Below are 20,000 nucleotides of genomic sequence, written 5' to 3' on the forward strand. Positions count from 1 at the left end.
GCCTTTGAGAGACATTTCTAGTCTCTTTTTTTTCTATAAAGACTGTCTAAACAGATGTTTTTATTACCTAGAAGAATTTGATCTGTTCAGATATCTTAGCTCAAATTTTGAAGTGCCCAGAATTTTTAGGGAATGATATCTTCATTTCAGAAATTGCTAGCTGAACGTTACCTTCTAAGAACTTTCCAGTGAACCATTTCCTCATCCGAAACTGCTAGGTGGCCTTTTTAAGTGCCAAAAATTGCAAAAGTATCCCTTCCGAGAACGTAAGGGACTTGTTTTCCCCAGTTGCAAATCTTTTAGGTGATGTTTTCATAAAGAAATCTGTAGCTATTTGTCAACGTAGAACCGAAATTCTTAGAACAGTTTGACTTTCCCGAACACACATTTCACCGAAGATTATCATTGGGTGCCCCTGAAGAAAAGCAGCCGCCGGGTGTTCAGCTGATTTGCTTTTCCAATGAGACATAATGATTTAGCCTGCATCGCAGGCGGACTAAACCACCGGTATATATAGTCAGTCTGCGCAACGGCTCCCCAAAGCTTGTTCAGAGTTTACGGGGATTTCTGTATCCCTTTGTGATGTCGTCACGTTGTAGAGAAGAATCATGAATGGGTATTCCTTGCGAAGAGATGGGAACAGTTCGACGCACTCGCCGAAATCGAGAGTTTTAATTTGCCGTAGCACGCGCGGATCCAAAAACTGCGACCACGTCGATTTGACTGTGACATTTCCCATCGTGCAGCACTAGATTGGCGTTTTACTTGAAACACAATAACATTTCCTAAATATTTCTAGTCTTCGCGGTTTTGGATTTGTCAATGTAACAAATATATTTCTACATACAAGAAACTTTCCTGCTCAGATAGGAGACAAAAGGGCTTTGAACTCTCTTTCCAACCTTTTTAAAAGGATTGCGTGATTTGTTGAGTGAGTAAACATCCAATTACAGAGTGCGTAAGATTCTAGCCAATCAGAGAGGGGTACAGAAATCCCTATAAAACTGCAAGATATGAGAACAAGCTTTTGGGAGCCGTTGCGCAAACAGACTATAGAGCGTTTTCACTCACGTGACAAAAATAAATGCTAATTTGATGAAACAAAAGAAACTATTTGCATAATTATAGAGTTCAATTCCCAGAGGATTAGTTTGGAACACCAACATGGCCGTCGTTTCTTTGTTTTGGAACACCAACATGATTGCCGTGACGTCATGTGAAAACGCTCTATATCTAGGGTTTGACCTACGGCAGGTTTCGAGTTACATGTCCGGCTGCGCGCAGGCTAGAATAATTAGAATGCCAGGATCTTTCTTGCATTGGCGTTATTCTCCCGTCCTGTTACCAAGTCAACGGTAGGGAGTTGTTTTTCTCGCGAAAAAAGCATTACTGAAACAAAAAGAAAAGTTTTCAGAAAAACAGCTCATAGGACCTCGAGTCCTGTTCGAGCTCCTTTCCCTCTGGGCAGGTTTGCCCAGTAAAAGAGACAAACCAGATGTCTCGTAAAACAAAACAAACAATATCCTTCATGTCTCTGTCAGACAGAAGGCAAGCGATGATTGGCAAATTTTTGGTTTCATCCAAGTGACAAGGCGGCCATGTTGGATGGCAATAGACCAATTTCGATATATTAAAATTCAGGCCTAAACAAAAGACATCATCTCGAGGCTCTGGGGAAAAATATAAGGATTTGTACGAGTTTACTCCCCAGAGCCTCGAGATGATGCCTTTTGTTTTGGAGTGAATTTTAATATATCGAAAGTGGTCTATTTTCGCAGAATTTGCACAGTAAAGTTTTAGTTGCCATCCACCAAACCCCCACGCGACACTTCATTAAGCTTTATACAATTTAATTTTTCTCGTCGTTAAGCGCAAGCGTTTTTGAGACGTGGACGGCAACCGGAAGAGAACATGTCGCGTGCCAGGGCAGTGGTGTCTCCCAGATTTATATACTAATCATCTCTAATAGAAAAAAGATACTTATCAAGGTAAATTTGGTTGTGTGAAGACAAGTTAAAAGTGAAAACAGCTCACTTCCAGTTGCCGTCCGCATCTCAAAAGCGCGTCTGCTTAAGCTCCCTATCGTGTAAAGTGCGCGCAGTGAAAATTTAACCAATTATGAAATGTGTCTTCCGTAACTTAAAAATTTTGTGCTCTCGCACCACAAAGAAACATGAGGGTGAATTTTTTTACGTTGCGTTTATAAGTCGCGTTTCATAACAATAGGCCTTTCGTCTCAATCATGAGGGTGAAAATGTCCGTAGACGGACGATAAATACACTGTGACGGTCTCTGACACGTGATATCAAATCACCATATCCGACCAAGAGTTAAATACTCCTATGCACTTGCCGCTCTCGTCACTTGCTAGCCAACCTACAGTCATTTTACTTTAACGTCATTAGTGAGCAACAAAGAAAACGAAACGTTGGAAAACGCTATACAAAAATTGGCAAACCGCTGCGCACAGGCGCATAGAGAATTTTGCCTGCACTTCACAGCGGCCATATTGGACGGGTGAAATAGACAGCTCTGTTGAATGAATACATGATTCTTTTGAGTATAGACCATATTCACTTGTGCATTATGTTTCCGTGGTAGATCATGTGACAATACTTAAGAGAGCATTTTTTTTCAAAGCTTAACACATTTATTTCGCTGAACTGTCACTTTTTAATTACGGCAAAGTTTCACTCGCGCGCTATTTCAGTAGATCAGTATTGGACGCGCTCCATTTGAATTTCAAGTAACTGTCATGCGATGACATGCACAGTATTTCTCCCACGCAGATATTTTAACAGACTTTCGATTTTTTGCTTTTTCTTAATACAGCTTTCGAAAAGCAATAAAACCAAGAAATAAAAGTGAACACAAATAGCATACCATGTTTGTTCACTGTCAGCTGAATTCAGTGAAGCGTGACCGGAAACACTCCCGCTTACAATAATAATAATAATAATAATAATAATAATAATAATAATAATAATAATGATAATAATTTTTTTATAAATAATAACAATAAATTTTATTCATAGACTATTTACAGATTCAAAAATATGAATATTAAAATATATACCCTATGCACATTCTTCTTGTATACGAAAGAGAATTGTCGAAAAATGACTATCTGAAAACATTACTAATAACAATTATAAAAAGATAAAAAAAATAAAAACTATCTAAAATAAATTGGACTGACAAAAAAGTTACTACTTAAATTCTTAATAATAATAATAATAGTAATAATAATAATAATAATAATATTAATAACTTTATTTATATAGCGCTCATATCCTGAGCTCATGACCCTTTACAATGTAAAAAAAATAATTACATGTTATAAGCATGAAACATTAAAAATCTATGTACATTCCACATATTATACGTCTTAAAATCAACTAACAAAAACAATGACCCACTCTCTAAAAATTGCCTAAGAAGATATGTTTTCAATCCTTTCTTAAAACAAGTTAAAGATGGTGACTTACGCAAATCTAATGGTAGCGAATCCCACAGTATAGGGCATACACTGAAAAAGCCTTGTCCCCGTGAGTTTTCGTGAATTATCGAGGTTGTTCTAACAGCTGCTTAGATGCGGACCGCAAGTTCCTGGAAACACTAAGTCTGTCCGCCAGATAGCTAGGTGAAAGGTTATTAAGTGATTTGAAAACTAGCAAAAGAATTTTAAAAACAATACGATAACTAACTGGAAGCCAGTGAAGGTCAGATAAAACAGGCGTAATGTGATCAAATTTACGAGTCCGAGTAATGATCCTGGCGGCGGTGTTCTGAACATATTGAAGCTTCTTCAACTGCATTTTCCTACAATCGTAGAACAAGGAATTGCAATAGTCTAGTTTAGATGTTATAAAAGCATGCCCAGCAATTTCGGTAGACTCCTGTGTGAGATATGTTCTTATCTTTGATAAGTTCCTAAGCTGGTAAAACGATGATTTGCAAATGTCTGAGACATGCACGTCGAATAACCTGTTGTCATCAAGTACTAGTCCCAGACTCCTCGCATTGGCGGTGGTTGTCAGCCTCTCATTACCTATATTGAAGTGTCTGAAAAGTGGACGAATATGGTACTTCGACTAAATAAGCAAAATTTCTTTCTTGTAATGATTGAGTTTCAGCTCGTTTACATACATTCAATGACATGTATCACCGACACAGTTCTCTACGCGCAGCCTTGCGACAATCTTTGAACGATATGTAGAGCTGAGTATCAACAGCATAAAAATGATATTTGAGTCCATGACTTCGCATTATTACCTCAGCAAGTGGTGCGGTATACAGTAGATACAAAATGGGACCTAGGACAGAACCCTGCGGAACACCCACAGTCAGACCCCTAACCGACGATTTTGTATCATTAATTTCGACAAACTGAGATTATCCAGACAGATAAGAATGAAACCACTGCAGAACAGTTCCCGTGATGCCAAACGAGTTCTCCAGACGCGAAAGTAGCAAATAATGATTTACCTATCAAATGCCGCTGACAAGTCTAGTAACAATAGGAACACACTGTCCCTCCTTGTCCAGTGAAAGTAAGATGTCATTTGTAATCGTTAGCAGTACGGTCACTTTACTGTGGTTCGCTTTGTACGCAGATTGAAAACGTTCGTGCAATCATTAACCGTGAGATAATTATTCAACTGCTCAAATACAGACTTCTCTACCAGTTTTGAAAGAAACGTCAAATTGGACGCGGGGTGGAAGTTGGAAAATTGCTCACAGTCAGCATTCGGTTTCTTCAGTAGCGGCCGCAACGAAGCAATCTTAAGATCCTCTGGCATCGATCCAGTCGACAGCGACAGATTGATTACAGTTTTAAATACCGGGACAAGAGCGGAATATCAACTCCGCATTATGGTTGCTGGTAGGGGATCAAGTTTACAAGCCTTGATAATGGAACTTCTGATCAGTTTCAAGACGTCCTCATCAGTGACCAAATTTCACTTTTTTTTTTTCAAGCTCACATAACCGTGACGGGCAGATGGGCTTGGCCAGACTAATGTAGTGAACAAGTCCACTTCTCCTAAGTACAGGCTCTTCACGAATCCTTTCTATCTTAAAAGTAAACAAATCTGCAAAAGCATAAGCAAGTTTTGATCATTATCCGCGGAAGGACAATGCTTCTCAGTCTGCCTATGTAGTAGTTTATCTAAAAAAAAAAAGGAAAGGAAAGGAACTTTATTTAAGTGTCTAGTCGATTTAGCGCTGGAGCACTAATTGGGGACACTGTAAAGTGAAATTAACAATCAACACAAATCAAGTCAAATGTTAGTTTTTGAGGAGAGGGGAAACCGGAGTACCCGGAGAAAACCTCTCGGTGCAGAGTAGAGAACCAACAAACTCAACCCACATATGACGCCGAGTCGAGGAATCGAACCCGGGCCACATTGGTGGGAGACGAGTGATCGAAAGGAGAGCCTGGTGTCATAGGCGTTGTCCTGGATAACCGACGAATAATAGAATTCCTTGGCTTTGTATATCATTGTATTCACAACACTACATTGCTCTATGCAGCTCAATCTGTCCCACTCAAGACGGCTAGAGCCCCACCTGCGCTCTAACCTGCGCCGCTTCCTCTTCTCATTGCCAATGTCCTCGTTATTCCAGGGGGCGTTTGAACGAAGGACGATAGTCCGAGATTTCACCGGAGCCAATATATCCTATCAACCAGCAACTCCAGGGGGAGATCACTGGCATCTGCTAGCAGGCTTGACGAAATGCTCTTCCCAGTGAAAGCCTCAAAATCACATTTCCTGAGCCTGCGGCTAACAACAGACTTCCGCTCATTGAGCGGTTACTGAAGATTCAGCTGAAAGCAAATAGCTTTGTGGTCAGAAATTATCTACTCCATTACAACAAGTTCATTTTTTTTTTTTTTTGTAAACAAAAGAGTGTTCTTGTCTCCATGTTTCCATGTCAAATAACATTTTAATCTGGTCGACAGTAATTTATTTTCATCAGAACTGAAACAAGGGGAAAAAACATTCAAAAAGGTTGGCTGGACGATAAATTGCAGTTTTCTCTTAGCTTTAGTACCGTTTCGATTAATTTCTTTCCCTACCGTTGCACACTGAAGTTGCAGGGCGCGTTCTCTCAATTCAATTTTTGCACTCCGACCATAAATTGAACTGGAAAAAAACGAAGAGCCGTTTCTCAAAGTACATCGCAAGAAAATGAGGTGAGCAAGATAATTATTTAATCCCACGATTAATTGGCCAAGAACTCAAAACAACTTTTCTTTTCAACTAGGGAGACCATAGAACACGGCCCGCTCAATTACTGGTTTGCGTATGCTGGTCATGCTGGATGGCTAGAACAATTGGGGTCAGAATTACATGCCATTCACCGTACCGGTAAACCCCTTTATTTTTCGCGTGAAATTAGTCAAATTACAAGAAGTAAACTCATCTCTAACTTACAATGGGATTTACGATGATAACAAAGAAGTTATTCAGAATAGTGAATTTAGAAAGAATCGAACTTACACCTGTTGAACTCACACTAGCAATGTTACTTTGTCAAGTGAATGCCGATCCTTTCAATTCTGCATCTGAAACAAAGCCTGTGAAGGTTTTTCTTTTGTTATTAAGCTCCCTATTAATATTGTTTATGTCACAGAAAGCCGCCCCCTTCATCGAGGAGGGGATCTATTGAGTAAGGTCGTCAAAGTGGAGTGATTGGCCCTTGAAGGAAGAGTTTTACAGGGTATGACAATAATTATTGATCAAATGCGTGCAAACAGGCTTTGACACGAACCACAAAACTTATTAGCACAAAAAACTAATGCAAGCTGAACGAAACACCATGAAGCATGTTTCGTGTATACCAATAGACTTGAATCGTCGCCATCATGTAGGCAGGACCGTGACAAATAAATCTGTCTTCCGTGGATTCGGGATTTTTCGGTAGAGACTGTAAATTGAAGCTCTTTCTGTCAACTTTTTAGCTGTTACACCTCCTCTTTCAATTAGCGCCGCAGGTGGGGTTTCCGACTAGCTTTTGAAAAGAGACGATTGTGAAAACTGTTTGAGTCACTCCAGCAAATATGTTCTCTTTAAATCGATGGCCTTATGTTTATTTTAGGTGCCTTTCGCGAATACTCTCACAAACACCAAGAGCCAGATCTTACGGAATGTTTTCACTTTTTAACAGCCAAATACGAAGAGGTTTATGACTCAAATTAAAGCCTCTGAACCGTTTCATTGATTGTGGTAATACTGAGACTACATGACCGAAGGTTGCTTCACTGAAAACTTTCCGCCGACCTGAGAATGCTGTTCTGGAGCGTTATCGCCGGTGCAGATTTCAACATCGACGCCAGCAGTTAAACTGCAAGCGGTCTGGCGAATAGTCTCGGGTTACAAGAGATAGCTTTTCTTATAAAGACATGTTTATGTGTGTGCTCAAAAGCAATTGCGGATTAGTTGTACTAAGGGTCGCTAGGTGCTGTTCCCGATAACTCCGCTCGTGGTAAGTAAAATCTGCTTACTGACTTAAATGTTACCCTTAAAGTTTGCAACTGAAAAGAAGTGCTGCTTTCGAAGTGTACAACTGGTCTATAGAATACTTACCTTTTGGAGATTTTTTTTGTGTCTTGAGGTAATCCTTCGGAAAACAGATAAATGAGGTCGCGACTTTTCTTGCTAAGGGAGACTATAATTTTCTATGCGTTTGCTTTAGTTTTACGCGAACATTTCTTGTTAGCTTCGCGGAGATGAAAACACTTACACGCATAATGGAAAAATTGTTGATAAAAAAACCATTTGCACGATCTTCGTTTTTAAATCAACGGCAGAGAATCAAGTCGAACGAATACACATCTCAATAACGAAAAATCATTCAAGCATAAACGCTTATACTCTGAAAAAAAGGCGTGCATTTAGGGCTTCAATACACAAACGACTTCCGGAAGTATTAAGCACTATCACTGACAGTAGAGTCTCATCTGCAAGGGAAAGAAGTATGTCTTCCATCCAATTTGTACGCCGAGACAAACTATTGATTTCGACTGAAACTGCCTTAGGTTGACTCAGGGCGGCACCCGTAATGTTATGTTTAAGGCATGCGGCTACAAGTCATTTCGAAGATATTTCTCTGCTCATTGTTGAGAATCTCTTCTTAAAAGATTGCTAGTATTTTTTTCACATTCTCTGGTTCAATACCCATCCAAGTCCAGGTAAAAAAAAAAAGAAAATTGGGGAACAGCAAACTCTCTCAAGCTGGCTTTTCGATATAGCAGACTAAAATATCACCACAAACCAAGGTCGGCGCCTTTTCATAAAACGTAGATGGAGATGGTCAATTCAGAGAAAATGGTGTAATAGTTTTGCAGTATTAATTTACAAATGCACCCTCTGAAATTACTCTTGTTAGTCACGGTGAATTGAGTAGAAATCGTCTTTCTGGTTTTCAAACTTCCTCTATCTGTATTTGAAAGCAATTTCATACTTTCATATCTGACAATAATTCAACAAAACAGCTTTTGGCATATCTATATCGCTATCGAAACGTGCAGAAATTTATCCGAGAGATAACGCCGGTGCCAATTAGCTAGAGGTTTGGTAATGCCAGAGTAATGTGTGGCAAAGACAAATAAGCGCATATTTTCTGCTGAATATGTGGTTAAATCTGTATCTTATCTCTATTGTCCATTTGTATCCCCATGACAAAGAGTTTCGAAGAAAATTTCAGATATCACGAATTTTGAAACGTTCATTCTTTCTCTTCTTCTGAGTTAAAATTGCTTCAATGCTGGCCTTAACCTTAGTGTGTTGTTAGGCGCAACACAGAAAGCTAAGAAAGAGAATGAAATAGGGACCCGCAACTTTTGTTAAGAATTTCATGACGCGGAAAAAGTTGCAGTGATCGAGCCAAAAAGTCAATAATGGCCTCTGTTAGCGGCTGAAAAACTAAAAGGCAATAATAGTTTATTAAATTATGTTCATTATTGGATAATCACGAACTGGCCACCTTTAAAGCAAGAGTCCATTCAGTACAAATGTGCTCTTGTTTGAGGTTAATCATTCCCTCGTCATGTGATAGCATAGACCCTTTTCGTCTGTTATTGACACGAATATTCTCGCACTATACAGGGACTATACTTCAAAAATGTTCTTTTGTGTTCTTTTAGAGAATGTTGGATAGCATAAGGAGAGGGCGATGTCAATGCATAGTTTTACTTAAGATTTTGTCGTAATTTTTGCTACAGTATCTCTCCTTTCAAAGTGAATTTTTAGACTCCGGCTTTGTAATTTGCGCTCATTTATAGAGATTCTTTAACTAATGAAAGATATGTTAAGTATTATTATAAACAGTAGTTTATCGCAATCTAAACATGTGAACTATTTCCAGATGGTCTGTCAGGTTAGTCTCTTCTATTATGAGTGAATGATAATGATATCAGTAGTGAAAATAAACGAGAACACTTTTTGCTACTGATTCTGTTTTCTGTATAGACGATTTATGTCTGTAGTTCTATGAACGCTTTCCAATTTTCACAAATGATGAAAGTTATGATGATGTTAGTAGTTCCTTTAAGTATCGGCCATACTGAGATATCATTAACACGTTGCAATCACGACCATGCAATTATAGGCTTTATCTCTCTTTGTTGAGTGAAAACTACCCACATAAACTTTTGCCGGTATCTTTAAGATAAACTTGCCGCCGAAGACTGTATGTTTCAAGAGCCACGACTGAAAATTGCTTCATTATCGATAACTTTTCATTCACGAGTCGAGTGAACAAACTGAAACATGTTTTATTAACCAGATTCTCCCCCAGTAGCGCATGGGCAATACTGAAATTAGGTTTAAGGTAAGTACGGTGATAAGTTAAGCCTGTTCGCTCAACCCACCGAATGATCAGGATCGAACCGGGGATCCTACACGAGCAGAACTGATATAGATCGACGCGATATATCCTGTTAGAAGATCCTCATGGTTTAAAATGTTTCGAAACTTTATGATTTCAACAGTAAAACCCATCCAAGTCATTTAGAAATTCGCCTATACCGACAGAGATAAAGATAACTAAAAGATATGTGCCGGTATTCTGCCGTTTCCAATTTGTTTCAGGTGTGCTATATTTTAAGTATCTCTTACGTTGCACTTGCTGCGTATGCTCCGTCATTTGACACATTAAATTGCCACTAAGCGACAAGAGCATCGTAAAGAACTGTTATTTTAACTTTAAAAAATAAGTTGAGCAAATACAAGCGAATTAAGGCTTCTGATGAAGTGTAGTACAGACTGGGTTGCATTTTGGTATTTCTCATTCGCCATTATTCATCTTTCTTGTAGCGTCTGTAGGTATTCTCTTTTCTGCTTTTCTGTTGTCTCCCTTTAGCTGGATAACAGAACCTGCTAGCAATGAAAACAGCTGGAGAAAGAGGTTCATACTGATATAGCAAACACAGTTCATTGAATAGTTTGAATAGTGAAATTACTTTGATGTAGACAGTGCTTGTTCACCATCTATTTGATAACTCGAAAAGCTTATCCGGAAAATAGCTCAAACTACCTCTTGGCCAAGAAAACAGGATTATAAGACTTCAATCTCGTACAGAACTGGAACGTGATAATGTTTTGTCATGGAAAAGAGAAAATTGGCAGCTCTAATGAGGGCGTCGTCTGTTTGTACAATTATATAGTGTGTTACATGTTTACGTTTATCACTGTTTTTACATAGGGCCTCGTGCACAGCTGCAGCTCTACCCTTTTATCGCCGATTCCGTTCTCTTACTTTTAAAGGAATTATATATATATAGTAAGGCTTACTTCCTTCTTTCACAGAGTTTACTTTTTCTATTGTTCTTGTATACTGCGATGTTAATTCTTTGTAATTCTTTTAAGTTAGAAAATAGAGTTTAAAGCAAAGTGTAAGTTAAACTACGTTATCATTATTCCGCAAAGCACAGAAGTGCTTCATATATATCCTGTGTGCAGGTGACGCAATGATTGGCATCTTTGATATGACTCAGAAACCATGTAAAAAACTTCATATTTTAGTTTCGTTTATGTGAAACATGTCGATAATAGGCCACTTCGGAAATTACCATAATACTCTTTCTTTGTCCCGCCAAATTTTGCATAAGCATTGTTTCCAGTTTCTCTTGGGACTTACAATGGTCCCAAGAGAAAACGAAAACAATGATTATGTAAAATTTGGGGGGAGAAACAAAGAGTATGATGGTAGTTTCCGAAATGGCCTATTGTTACCAGCTCTTCCAAACCCCGTAAGAACCATACGATTTACACGTGCTATCAATTAATGAGTAAGAAGAACCAAATTTTTCTTAACTTGCCAACCGCGTTTTGCTAATAATAGACAGAATATGGATATGAAATAATTTAAAGAACAAATTATGAATATAATTTTGTTGGAATTTGAGGGAGCTTGTGGTTATTTTGGAACAAAGTTTCAAAACGAAATACAAATCAGTAATTCGTCTGTGATGTTGGAAGTTCAATTCAGTTTTAATTTTACGTTGAAGACCAACAACAAAATACGAAAGTGAACAGTTGCGAAAGAAAACCAAAAAAAAAAAATCAAGACTTCAACAGGAGTCCATCCCATGACCATACGATCGTGTTACACTTGCTTTACTATCTGAGCTATCAAACTATCTTGTGGCTGAGCTCTGGTATGTTTGTGTTAAACAGAAAAAATCCGCATGTAAGAACCTAGTGGTTTATAATCTTGCCATTCAGTTTTAATACACAAAAATTTAAGAACCTGTTTAACCAAGCAAGATCAAGTTGTACGGGTCTCAGCTAAATTATTATTAGTAATAGCAGAAACCCATAAGGGTTGAAACGTGTAACAGCCTTTTGTATGCTGGGAAACAAGCTTCTGAATATTCAATTTGCTAAGTACAATATTTGGAACAACAAGAGAGAAACATTCAACCAATCAGTTTGCAAGAACACCGTGACGCAATACCACCAATGTTCTCGTGCGAAATTAACTGGAGCGAGGGGTTTCCAAATATTCGGAAGCAGTGTGAACGCGCGTTACACGTTTCAACCCTTATGGGTTTCTGGTAATAGTAATGGGACTGAATGGAGTCCAATTCGGTCTGTAATTATACGACTGATAACAAAATCGGACCACATTCGTATAGACACGTCTCCTGATGTATTGGCTATTAATGCCACAAAAACACGCGAGAAGTCGTTTTGATGCAACTGGCATGTTTTTCGAAAGCCGTCAACGTGTCACGCACTGTGAAAAACTCTGAAATTCAAACTGCTCTATTTTCGAAACGAAGCACGGTACCGAGCAGAAAACATACAGACAGATATATTTTTAAAACCTCTTGTAGCTGATCAAGATAAAAACTCAAAAGGCTCTTTAGTTTCGTATTTTATTTTTTTGTGACGTCACGTGCAACCCAAGAATTGGTGAAATCTATGATACAGAGAATATATGAATAATGTAAGTTCTCTATCAGAGACTATTTGCAATCTTGCGATTTATAAATCGCGAAGTTGGGCATCTTGCGATTTAGATCGCAATTTGGGCATCTTTTGATTTAGATCGCTAAGGTACTTGAATTTGTCATTTTTAATTTTATAATACAAGACAACTTTTGTGCCATTTGATAAATAACACAAATTATAGAGAAAAAGTACTTAACTAATGGTTTTACATTTGGCGCCCCATAACAGTAAGGCACTTTTTAGTACAGTTAAGTGAAATTTATACTGCAAAGGTCCAATTCTTTGTGCGACCATATACAGCGGCAGGATGAGAGCAAATGCCATCTCCCGCGCCGTTGGCGCCAGTTACGTCACATAATGCTTTAAATCAATGACGTGCCCGCTCAAATATTTCATTAACTATGCTGTTGAAATCGGTTAATATTGTCCGTACAAAGCAGACGACTGAGATACACTTGTTTTTCTTATCGCCCTGCTGATATCTTGGCGACGCCGTTGTAAACTATTTGCATCATTTAACTGCATTGGTGAGTGCTTTGTCGTTTCACCGTTTTGTACGTTTTGTCGGTCGTTATGAATAGAAATTAGATTAAAACCATGTACAATTCTAAAAGCCATGGAGACAACTCTAGTCATTACTTTTAGACTTAATAGCTTCAGTATTTGTACCTTGCATGGTTTATAGCGTTTTTCTAGCTTATCTTCTTTTCTCGCAGGCATAACATGGTTGTTAAGTCCCGTCATTTACATTTTCTCATCTTCCTTCACTCAATGCGTGAACAGATCCTTATCAGTTAATTTATCTTAATTAAATTTACTTGTTACACAATATCTTTTGAGAGCATGTTAATCTAAATAGTTTTTCGAGATCTCTTTTGAGGAATCATGAATTAACACTGTATTAATTTAATTCAAGATTAATTGGAGAAATAACAAGTTCTGTCTTGATAGAATTATTTCAAGCGACCTCAGAGTTAGTTGGTTGGATTTTTCCAGTTTGAATTTCGAAGAATAAGAAATATATAATGATATAGTATTGGAATGCCCTTACAGATTTTCAAAGAAATTTGTCCACCACTGCAGGTCAAAATGGACCATCACTGACGTTATGAAATGAAGACAAAATGTAACCATTTGATTAGTCATTGAGATTCGGAAATAATTAATGACTGTATTTGTGGCACAGTATTTAATGCCGTCTCTTGCTTGATCTCGTTTGGTTTGTCTTTGCGTCTTTCCTTATATGGTCTCGCCGGGATGCGTGGAGAAGTTCGTCGCCGGAATCGAAAAGAATATATGGCTCACCAAAGAACCACAGAATTACCGGCCGTTAAAGGGTATCATATATTATAGAGATTGATGTGAGATATAGAGGATAAATAGATTACTTCATAGAAAGTGCACCGTACGGATTTTTATTCACGAGTTGCAAAACTTTAGAAACGAATGGGGAATCGACCATGTTGATTGGGTTATCTGCAGCCCCTGCAAATGACACCCCTCCCTGTTTCTCACCGGTATAAAAATTCGGCGTAGCTTTGGCGATCGAACAATCATCCTTAACATTAAAACGTTCTCGTAAACAACGTTAGTACCGTCTCAGTGCAAAGTATTATTTTGTTACATGCCGATGCACTTCATGGTCGCAGAGGAAAGAACTAGAATAGAGTTTGCTGTGTTAAGAGGATTTTCACAGGTAAAGAAACTCTTCATTTATTCACCACCGAAATTTATTTTATTGCCTAAAATGTTTCTTTATCTTTGATTGTCAAGGAGTGACAATAATCTTCGAGGCAAAAGTCTCCACTAGATAAGGTCCAAACATTAACTGTTATTTTGTCCTAAATAATTTAAACTTCTGATATAATGACTCGGACCCTTTCGCGATCAGTTCGGGCCAGCCATTTTCCATGTCGATCACTGAACTGATCGCTGAGCGTCTTTTTGAAAATGCAGCGCAAAATACCCTCCAGAACATTAACAATTAATTTTCAATAAAATTGATCAGCATGTATTCTTTAAATGTTTATCATTTCCATTGTGTAAGACAAAGTCATTTAGTTCCTGTATGCTTTATTGCACTTCTATTTCTATTTCGGAATAGAAGTGTCATAAAGATCCGTTGAATAGAGATCCGCTATTTTGCATTCCTGTCAGCAAGCTATCCATGCTGTGTTTTCAAAGCTTTCTTTCTTGTTTGCTTTATCCCATTAATATCCGGTCATTTTTTCATCTGCACTCAATTGTGAATTCAGGCCAAGCTTTGTCTACCTCGTTCAGACTTGGATCTCAGCATTATGTTAAAAGATAACAATATCATGAAAACCCGCTTTGTAAACAAACAAACAATAAAATAAAAGAGCTCAATATATTTAGCAGATGCAAAAAAAATTCAAGAGGAACATGTTGCACTATCATCCCACCATAAGGGCAAGCCACAAGGACCATGGAAGGTCCGATCGATCACAAACACGCTCTCTCAACAACAGCTCGCTAATCTCATTTCTTCGTTCCCAAATGCGATCATTACACACTTATCAACCGCTATCCTAAATACACTACAAGGGTTGTTTGAATTGAAAATACATTTTCTACGAAAAATGTGAAATTTACAAATCTTAGTTTGTATCAAGCATTGCAAGTTCGCTTTCTTTGACATGTTCTTCATATTATGTTATTAGAGAAGGCTGTGACTTTCAAAACTTAAAAAAATGAACTAAACTGGTGTTTTCTAAAGGGAAACTTGTGGTTGTCAATCTGGCGCCTTATTAATTAGGCATAGTTATTTTTAAACATCAATTTGCAATTTCTCCATTGGTTATTTTTAATTGATACCTATTTGTCAGATGTTTTTTTTACGTAAAAAAACACAGGGCAGCGGAAGTCTTACAAATGCTTGGCAACCGCCCAATTTCATGGCAATACATCGTTGTACCTGTCGTGATCAGCTAGATAGTTGTCGCTGAAGCGGTAATGTATGAATATTTATCTCATGAATATCAGATGAGTTTGGATTGTTGTAGCAATATTTTATAATACTCCGCAAAGCACTCTTTTGCAACAGGAATAATTTTAAAAGTTTTCCCCCCTCCCAAAAAAAAAGAGTTTCACAGCGAGGAAAACAATGGTGGAGAAACAGGCTGAAAGTAGAGCAGGTTTATGGAAGCAAAAACATGCCGGGTAACTTCCATTCAAAATGCTCGTTCAAAAAAATTCTTGAGAAAAAAGCTCTTTGCTTTAGAAAACATCAATACTTTGTTGCGTGACCTACAGCGTTTGCGCCTTTCGTCCTAGATAAAATACCTGAAGAAATATTAAGATGTTTGCATCATCGGTGAATACATGTGTTATTCACCGTTCAAGACTTCCGCATTAGGAGAAGAATACTGTAACATGTGTCGGAGGCCTTGAGCGTGGTGCGAGGTCGGAGCATTTATTTCTTGTAAGAGTATAAAAGGTATGCACATTTTGATTGGTCGAGGATATATCTTGCTGAAAATGAGTTGATTATAATCGTGAACATGCTCTAATTTTAAAATTGTAAACGACTTTCAGATTGAATAACGTCAAGAAGGAGTTCGAGATCTGCGCTCCTACAACCTCCTACCAGTCAATGTTACGCGGGGGAAACAATGACTTTGACAATGACGAGATTGTTCTAATAGGTTGCGTGTATAGAAATCTGTAGTTTCCTGTTTGTCGCTTGTCGAGCCATAATAAGCATTTTGGTGATAACAACTGGTCAGTAGGTGCCGTAAGCAAGTGAAGTTGATTGGATCTCATACGAAGACTACTGCGCATGTTTTGAGACAATAATGGTCCAAAAATGAATCTAATGATAGAGGGACATTGAACATATTGTGTGGAATAAATATCTGTTAAATGTAGTTACTGTGAGAACATTTTAAAGCACCTGTGCCGGACTTCATTTACTTTGCAGTTAACATAGTTGAGCAAAGAATTTTACGAAGCGGCTTTCTTGAAAAAATGACTTACTGATCGCCATGTCGTTCAATTTCTACGATTAATCAGAACTCGAGCCATCAAGTCTTTTTCCAAGAACTCACTTACCTGAAACTTCGAATCATTCTAAGATAAATTGGAACGTACATCCACATCCGTAACAGGAAACTCCAGTTCCGCTCAGAAGGTAGGATCCCTTTGAGCAAAGCGTCAAGCTGTTCAACAGACAAAAAGGGATGACGGTTGTTTTTCATTTCAGCATAATCACTATTAAATCGGTCATCCTCAGATTCAAATAAGTAAAAGTAGTTGCAGTAATTTGTTACTTTTGTATTTTAGAAATACTGTTTGGAGCGTCATTAGTGTTATTCAGTGGTAATTCCGGGCTAGTTGACATGAAAAATAGATGTCCTTTTACATCTTCCGTGAAATTGTTTTGACTACTGATTTGATAGTTGTCCGTAAAGCTTCCTGCACAAACAGGTTTTCTCAGTGCGTTGTCCGCTATAACTTCGGTTTTTCTTGAAAGGAATAATGATATTAGTAGGTAATAACATTCAGTTGGAAAAGTTGAAAAACAAAGCTTAATCTTAATCACTTAAGAATGACTGTGACGATGTGTCGACGCAGTTTTGTTAAAGATGCATGTTTCCCAGCTACTTGAATAACAGTCAAGTTTCGCTTGAAGCAATCTCAAGCACTGAAAAACAAGCTTATAATTAGAGCAAAAATACATATGATTAAAAAATAACATGGTAATTTTGGAGGCGGGTCAACTTTTCTATATTAAGGTTCGTTCTTTTCTTTTTAGTTCCCCGCTTGTTAATCATGGAAGGAAAATTTCGTAGTTTTTTTCTGTATGTTTAAATTGAATTATCATAACAAAGTTATAGTACAAACGAGATTTAGATATATATCGGACAAGTGTCGGAATTAGGCTATCATGCAAAGCTCCAAGAACGGAGATTGGAAATCTAACAGTGGTGTTGTAATGAACGACATTATCAGATAATGCAATCGAAACTCGAACACTGGAAACGCAAATAATACGGTTTCCGTGGTGAGTTGGCGGAGAATTTATGTTTCTTAATTTGCCTAAAATGAATTCTCGTGCTAAGATGTGCTGGTATTTAATTAAAATGCTGGTATGGGAAAAAGAAAATACATTGGGATTAGACTGAAAGCACAAAAGAGGAGGAACTGCCATGATAAGGACCAGAAATTGTCAAAACCATCAATTTTATTGTCCCAAGTTTAGCAAAACACTCCGGATCAGTGCTCAGATCTTCTTCAATCAAGTCATCGATTTTTTTTACGTATCAGACTTTTCACTTTCACATCACGGTAAGAGGTCGTTGATTTTCAGTGGGTGATGAGAAAGCGCGTCTTCGCCGTGGAGTGCATCCTGATTTTCTACGACCACAAATATTAAGTTTTCCAAATCATTTTCAGCTCATTTGTCGAGGAAATTAAACTGCGAGGTCGGAATCTGACTTCATAGCAGAATCTTAATCATCTTAACTAATGCAGACTCTAGAATTTAACCATTTCTTTAAGCGCCCGGAGGAAAATTCTATTTGCTGTCTTTGTTGATGTGTACGACAGATCGCTTCTGACATTTCTCGAAGACGGAACAGCCAGCGTGAATGATATCGCTCTCGGTTCTTTGACAGAGCCTGCGTTAAGGATTCTTTTATTCAAGAAGGCTTTGTTTTGAATTAAATTTAGTCGCAGTTTAATGATTAAAATTCTGACGCGTGCCTGTGAGCATTGTGTGCATTGAAGACAGGTGTTGGTGTAAAGAAACAGGTCGCAACGGAAACCCGCGGGGCATTGATAGCATCGTAAGATATTGAACAACAACCAGAGCTCTACGAGCCCTCGTGGGCACATTTTACGTTTTTATTGTTGCCTCATAGGAGAGAAAATTAAGAGGAGTCAATTTTGCTTCTGGTAATTTTTGAATGGAAAAAGGGAAATGACCTTGACGGCATTGAAAGAAAGAATTGTTTTGATACTGGTAAGTAAAACATATACGTTTTTTCATAGTTAGCTTTAAGATCTTTAAAAGTTGAATAAGAAAGGATAGCAATTGCATTAGTTGTACTTTGTTCCTCAGGTTTCTTCCTTCCTGCTTGGAAAGTTTGGACACTATGCAAAAGGTAAATGTTTTTCTTGTTTTTGACGATTTGTCTTCTTTTTTAGTGGTTGACATTGAAATATTTTTGTTTACACTTTCTGTGTACCCATAAATCTTTAAGAGTTGCCTTAAAGGCGAGCGCCTGATCTCCCTTTAAAGTGCTAGAAAAAAGGCTGTACACTTTTTTGGTGGCTGGAACATGTAATAACATGTAATAACTGGTGGCAGGACAAAAAAACGTAGCCGGACTAAAGCACTCCGTATTCGCGTGGGCCCTCTTAAACAAACGTTAGCACAAATGTAGAAGGGTACATTGTATTGATGAATAACTGCTCCATTCTCTTAGAGATTTCATTTTGGAAAAGTTCTTTAAATGGCGGACTATGCTCATTTTCATAATCAAATATAACTGAAGCTCTCGGTGGTCCCAGGACTCAAGGTGTTAAGCAATTGAATTGAGCTCCATATCACGGTTTGCCGCTTATTAGCACAAATAAAAAGTTTTAATTTAAGCTGACAGGATCGCCTTCCAGACTAATCTCATCATTTTGTCTTCGAAGGAATTGCTTGGGATAAAAGCCAAGAGGGGTTTGACTTTAGAATAAACGAGCGAACGTACGACCGAACTTAAAAAGTGTTGAATTAATTTACGCATCTCCGTTGAAAAATACGACTTCTTTCATCATGCGGCCAATATATTCCTGTTTTCCTTCGAAGGGGTGGAGTATATGAACCAACTAAGGCACCTTGCTGTGCAATCTTTTATTCGCTTATCACGGCCAATGAAATTGCACTTCACCGAAGTGAAAACGAACCGCCGCATGAATTTTTAAAGAACGTTCGATGCGTCTTAATTTATTGTTCGTATTTCGCTTTGTTTATCTGGGGCTCGTTCTAAATAGAACAGCATCTCCTTATCGAAGTATGTCTCCTCGGATAATTTAGGAATATTAAAAACGTTGCGGACAAGAGTTTCCTAAAATATTGTTAATGAACTTCTCACTGATTGTTAACTTTTAAAACATTTAGCTGTTTTGATAATCTTCTTCCATGTTCAACGACTCAATTTTGCTGAGAAATCCAAACAAACTCATTGTAAAAAAATTCGCAAATATTAGGGTACTTAAAGTGCCCATGAAGTAAGAACTTTCTTTAGCTTATTTGAAAGACCTTTCAAAATGATAAACAATGGTTTTGTCTATTTTGGAATACCTTCTTTCGTTCCAGAGATATTACAGTCTTTGCTAAAAAATTGATGACGTCACAAACATTGCAAATGACTGTAATGAATCACAAAATTGACAATATCACCGAGAATATTTATTGGGTGTTATTCAAACTTGGCGGCAGCAATCCTCATCAAGTAGGGCACAAAATGATACCATGCTGTTGCCACGGCAACCATATTTGCTGCAGGGTCCATTAACCCAGGA

General features: G+C 37.9%; 1 protein-coding gene across 10 annotated transcripts in view; it reads left to right on the plus strand.

Moving 5' to 3' along the window:
* The first annotated feature begins 7,433 nt into the window (after window positions 1-7,433).
* LOC138052317 (uncharacterized) overlaps window positions 7,434-20,000 on the plus strand; it is a 31,797-nt gene continuing 19,230 nt past the window's right edge. For 3 of the 10 annotated variants that reach the window (XR_011133044.1, XM_068898725.1, XM_068898732.1), the window contains exons 1-3: window positions 7,434-7,491; window positions 18,347-18,447; window positions 18,547-18,589. Coding sequence is in view for 9 of the 10 variants with exons in the window: in XM_068898725.1 (XP_068754826.1) it covers window positions 18,406-18,447; window positions 18,547-18,589 (85 nt within the window). In the remaining variant the exon portion in view is untranslated. Of the gene's footprint in view, window positions 7,492-9,755; window positions 9,838-12,879; window positions 12,992-13,725; window positions 13,802-14,075; window positions 14,161-15,544; window positions 15,645-15,758; window positions 15,922-17,373; window positions 17,488-18,346; window positions 18,448-18,546; window positions 18,590-20,000 lie in introns of those variants that run through there. The other 7 variants (XM_068898727.1, XM_068898728.1, XM_068898729.1 and 4 more) reach the window with 7 other exon arrangements.

The sequence above is a fragment of the Montipora capricornis genome, chromosome 6 (assembly GCF_036669925.1).
Source record: "Montipora capricornis isolate CH-2021 chromosome 6, ASM3666992v2, whole genome shotgun sequence".
Taxonomy (NCBI): domain Eukaryota; kingdom Metazoa; phylum Cnidaria; class Anthozoa; order Scleractinia; family Acroporidae; genus Montipora; species Montipora capricornis.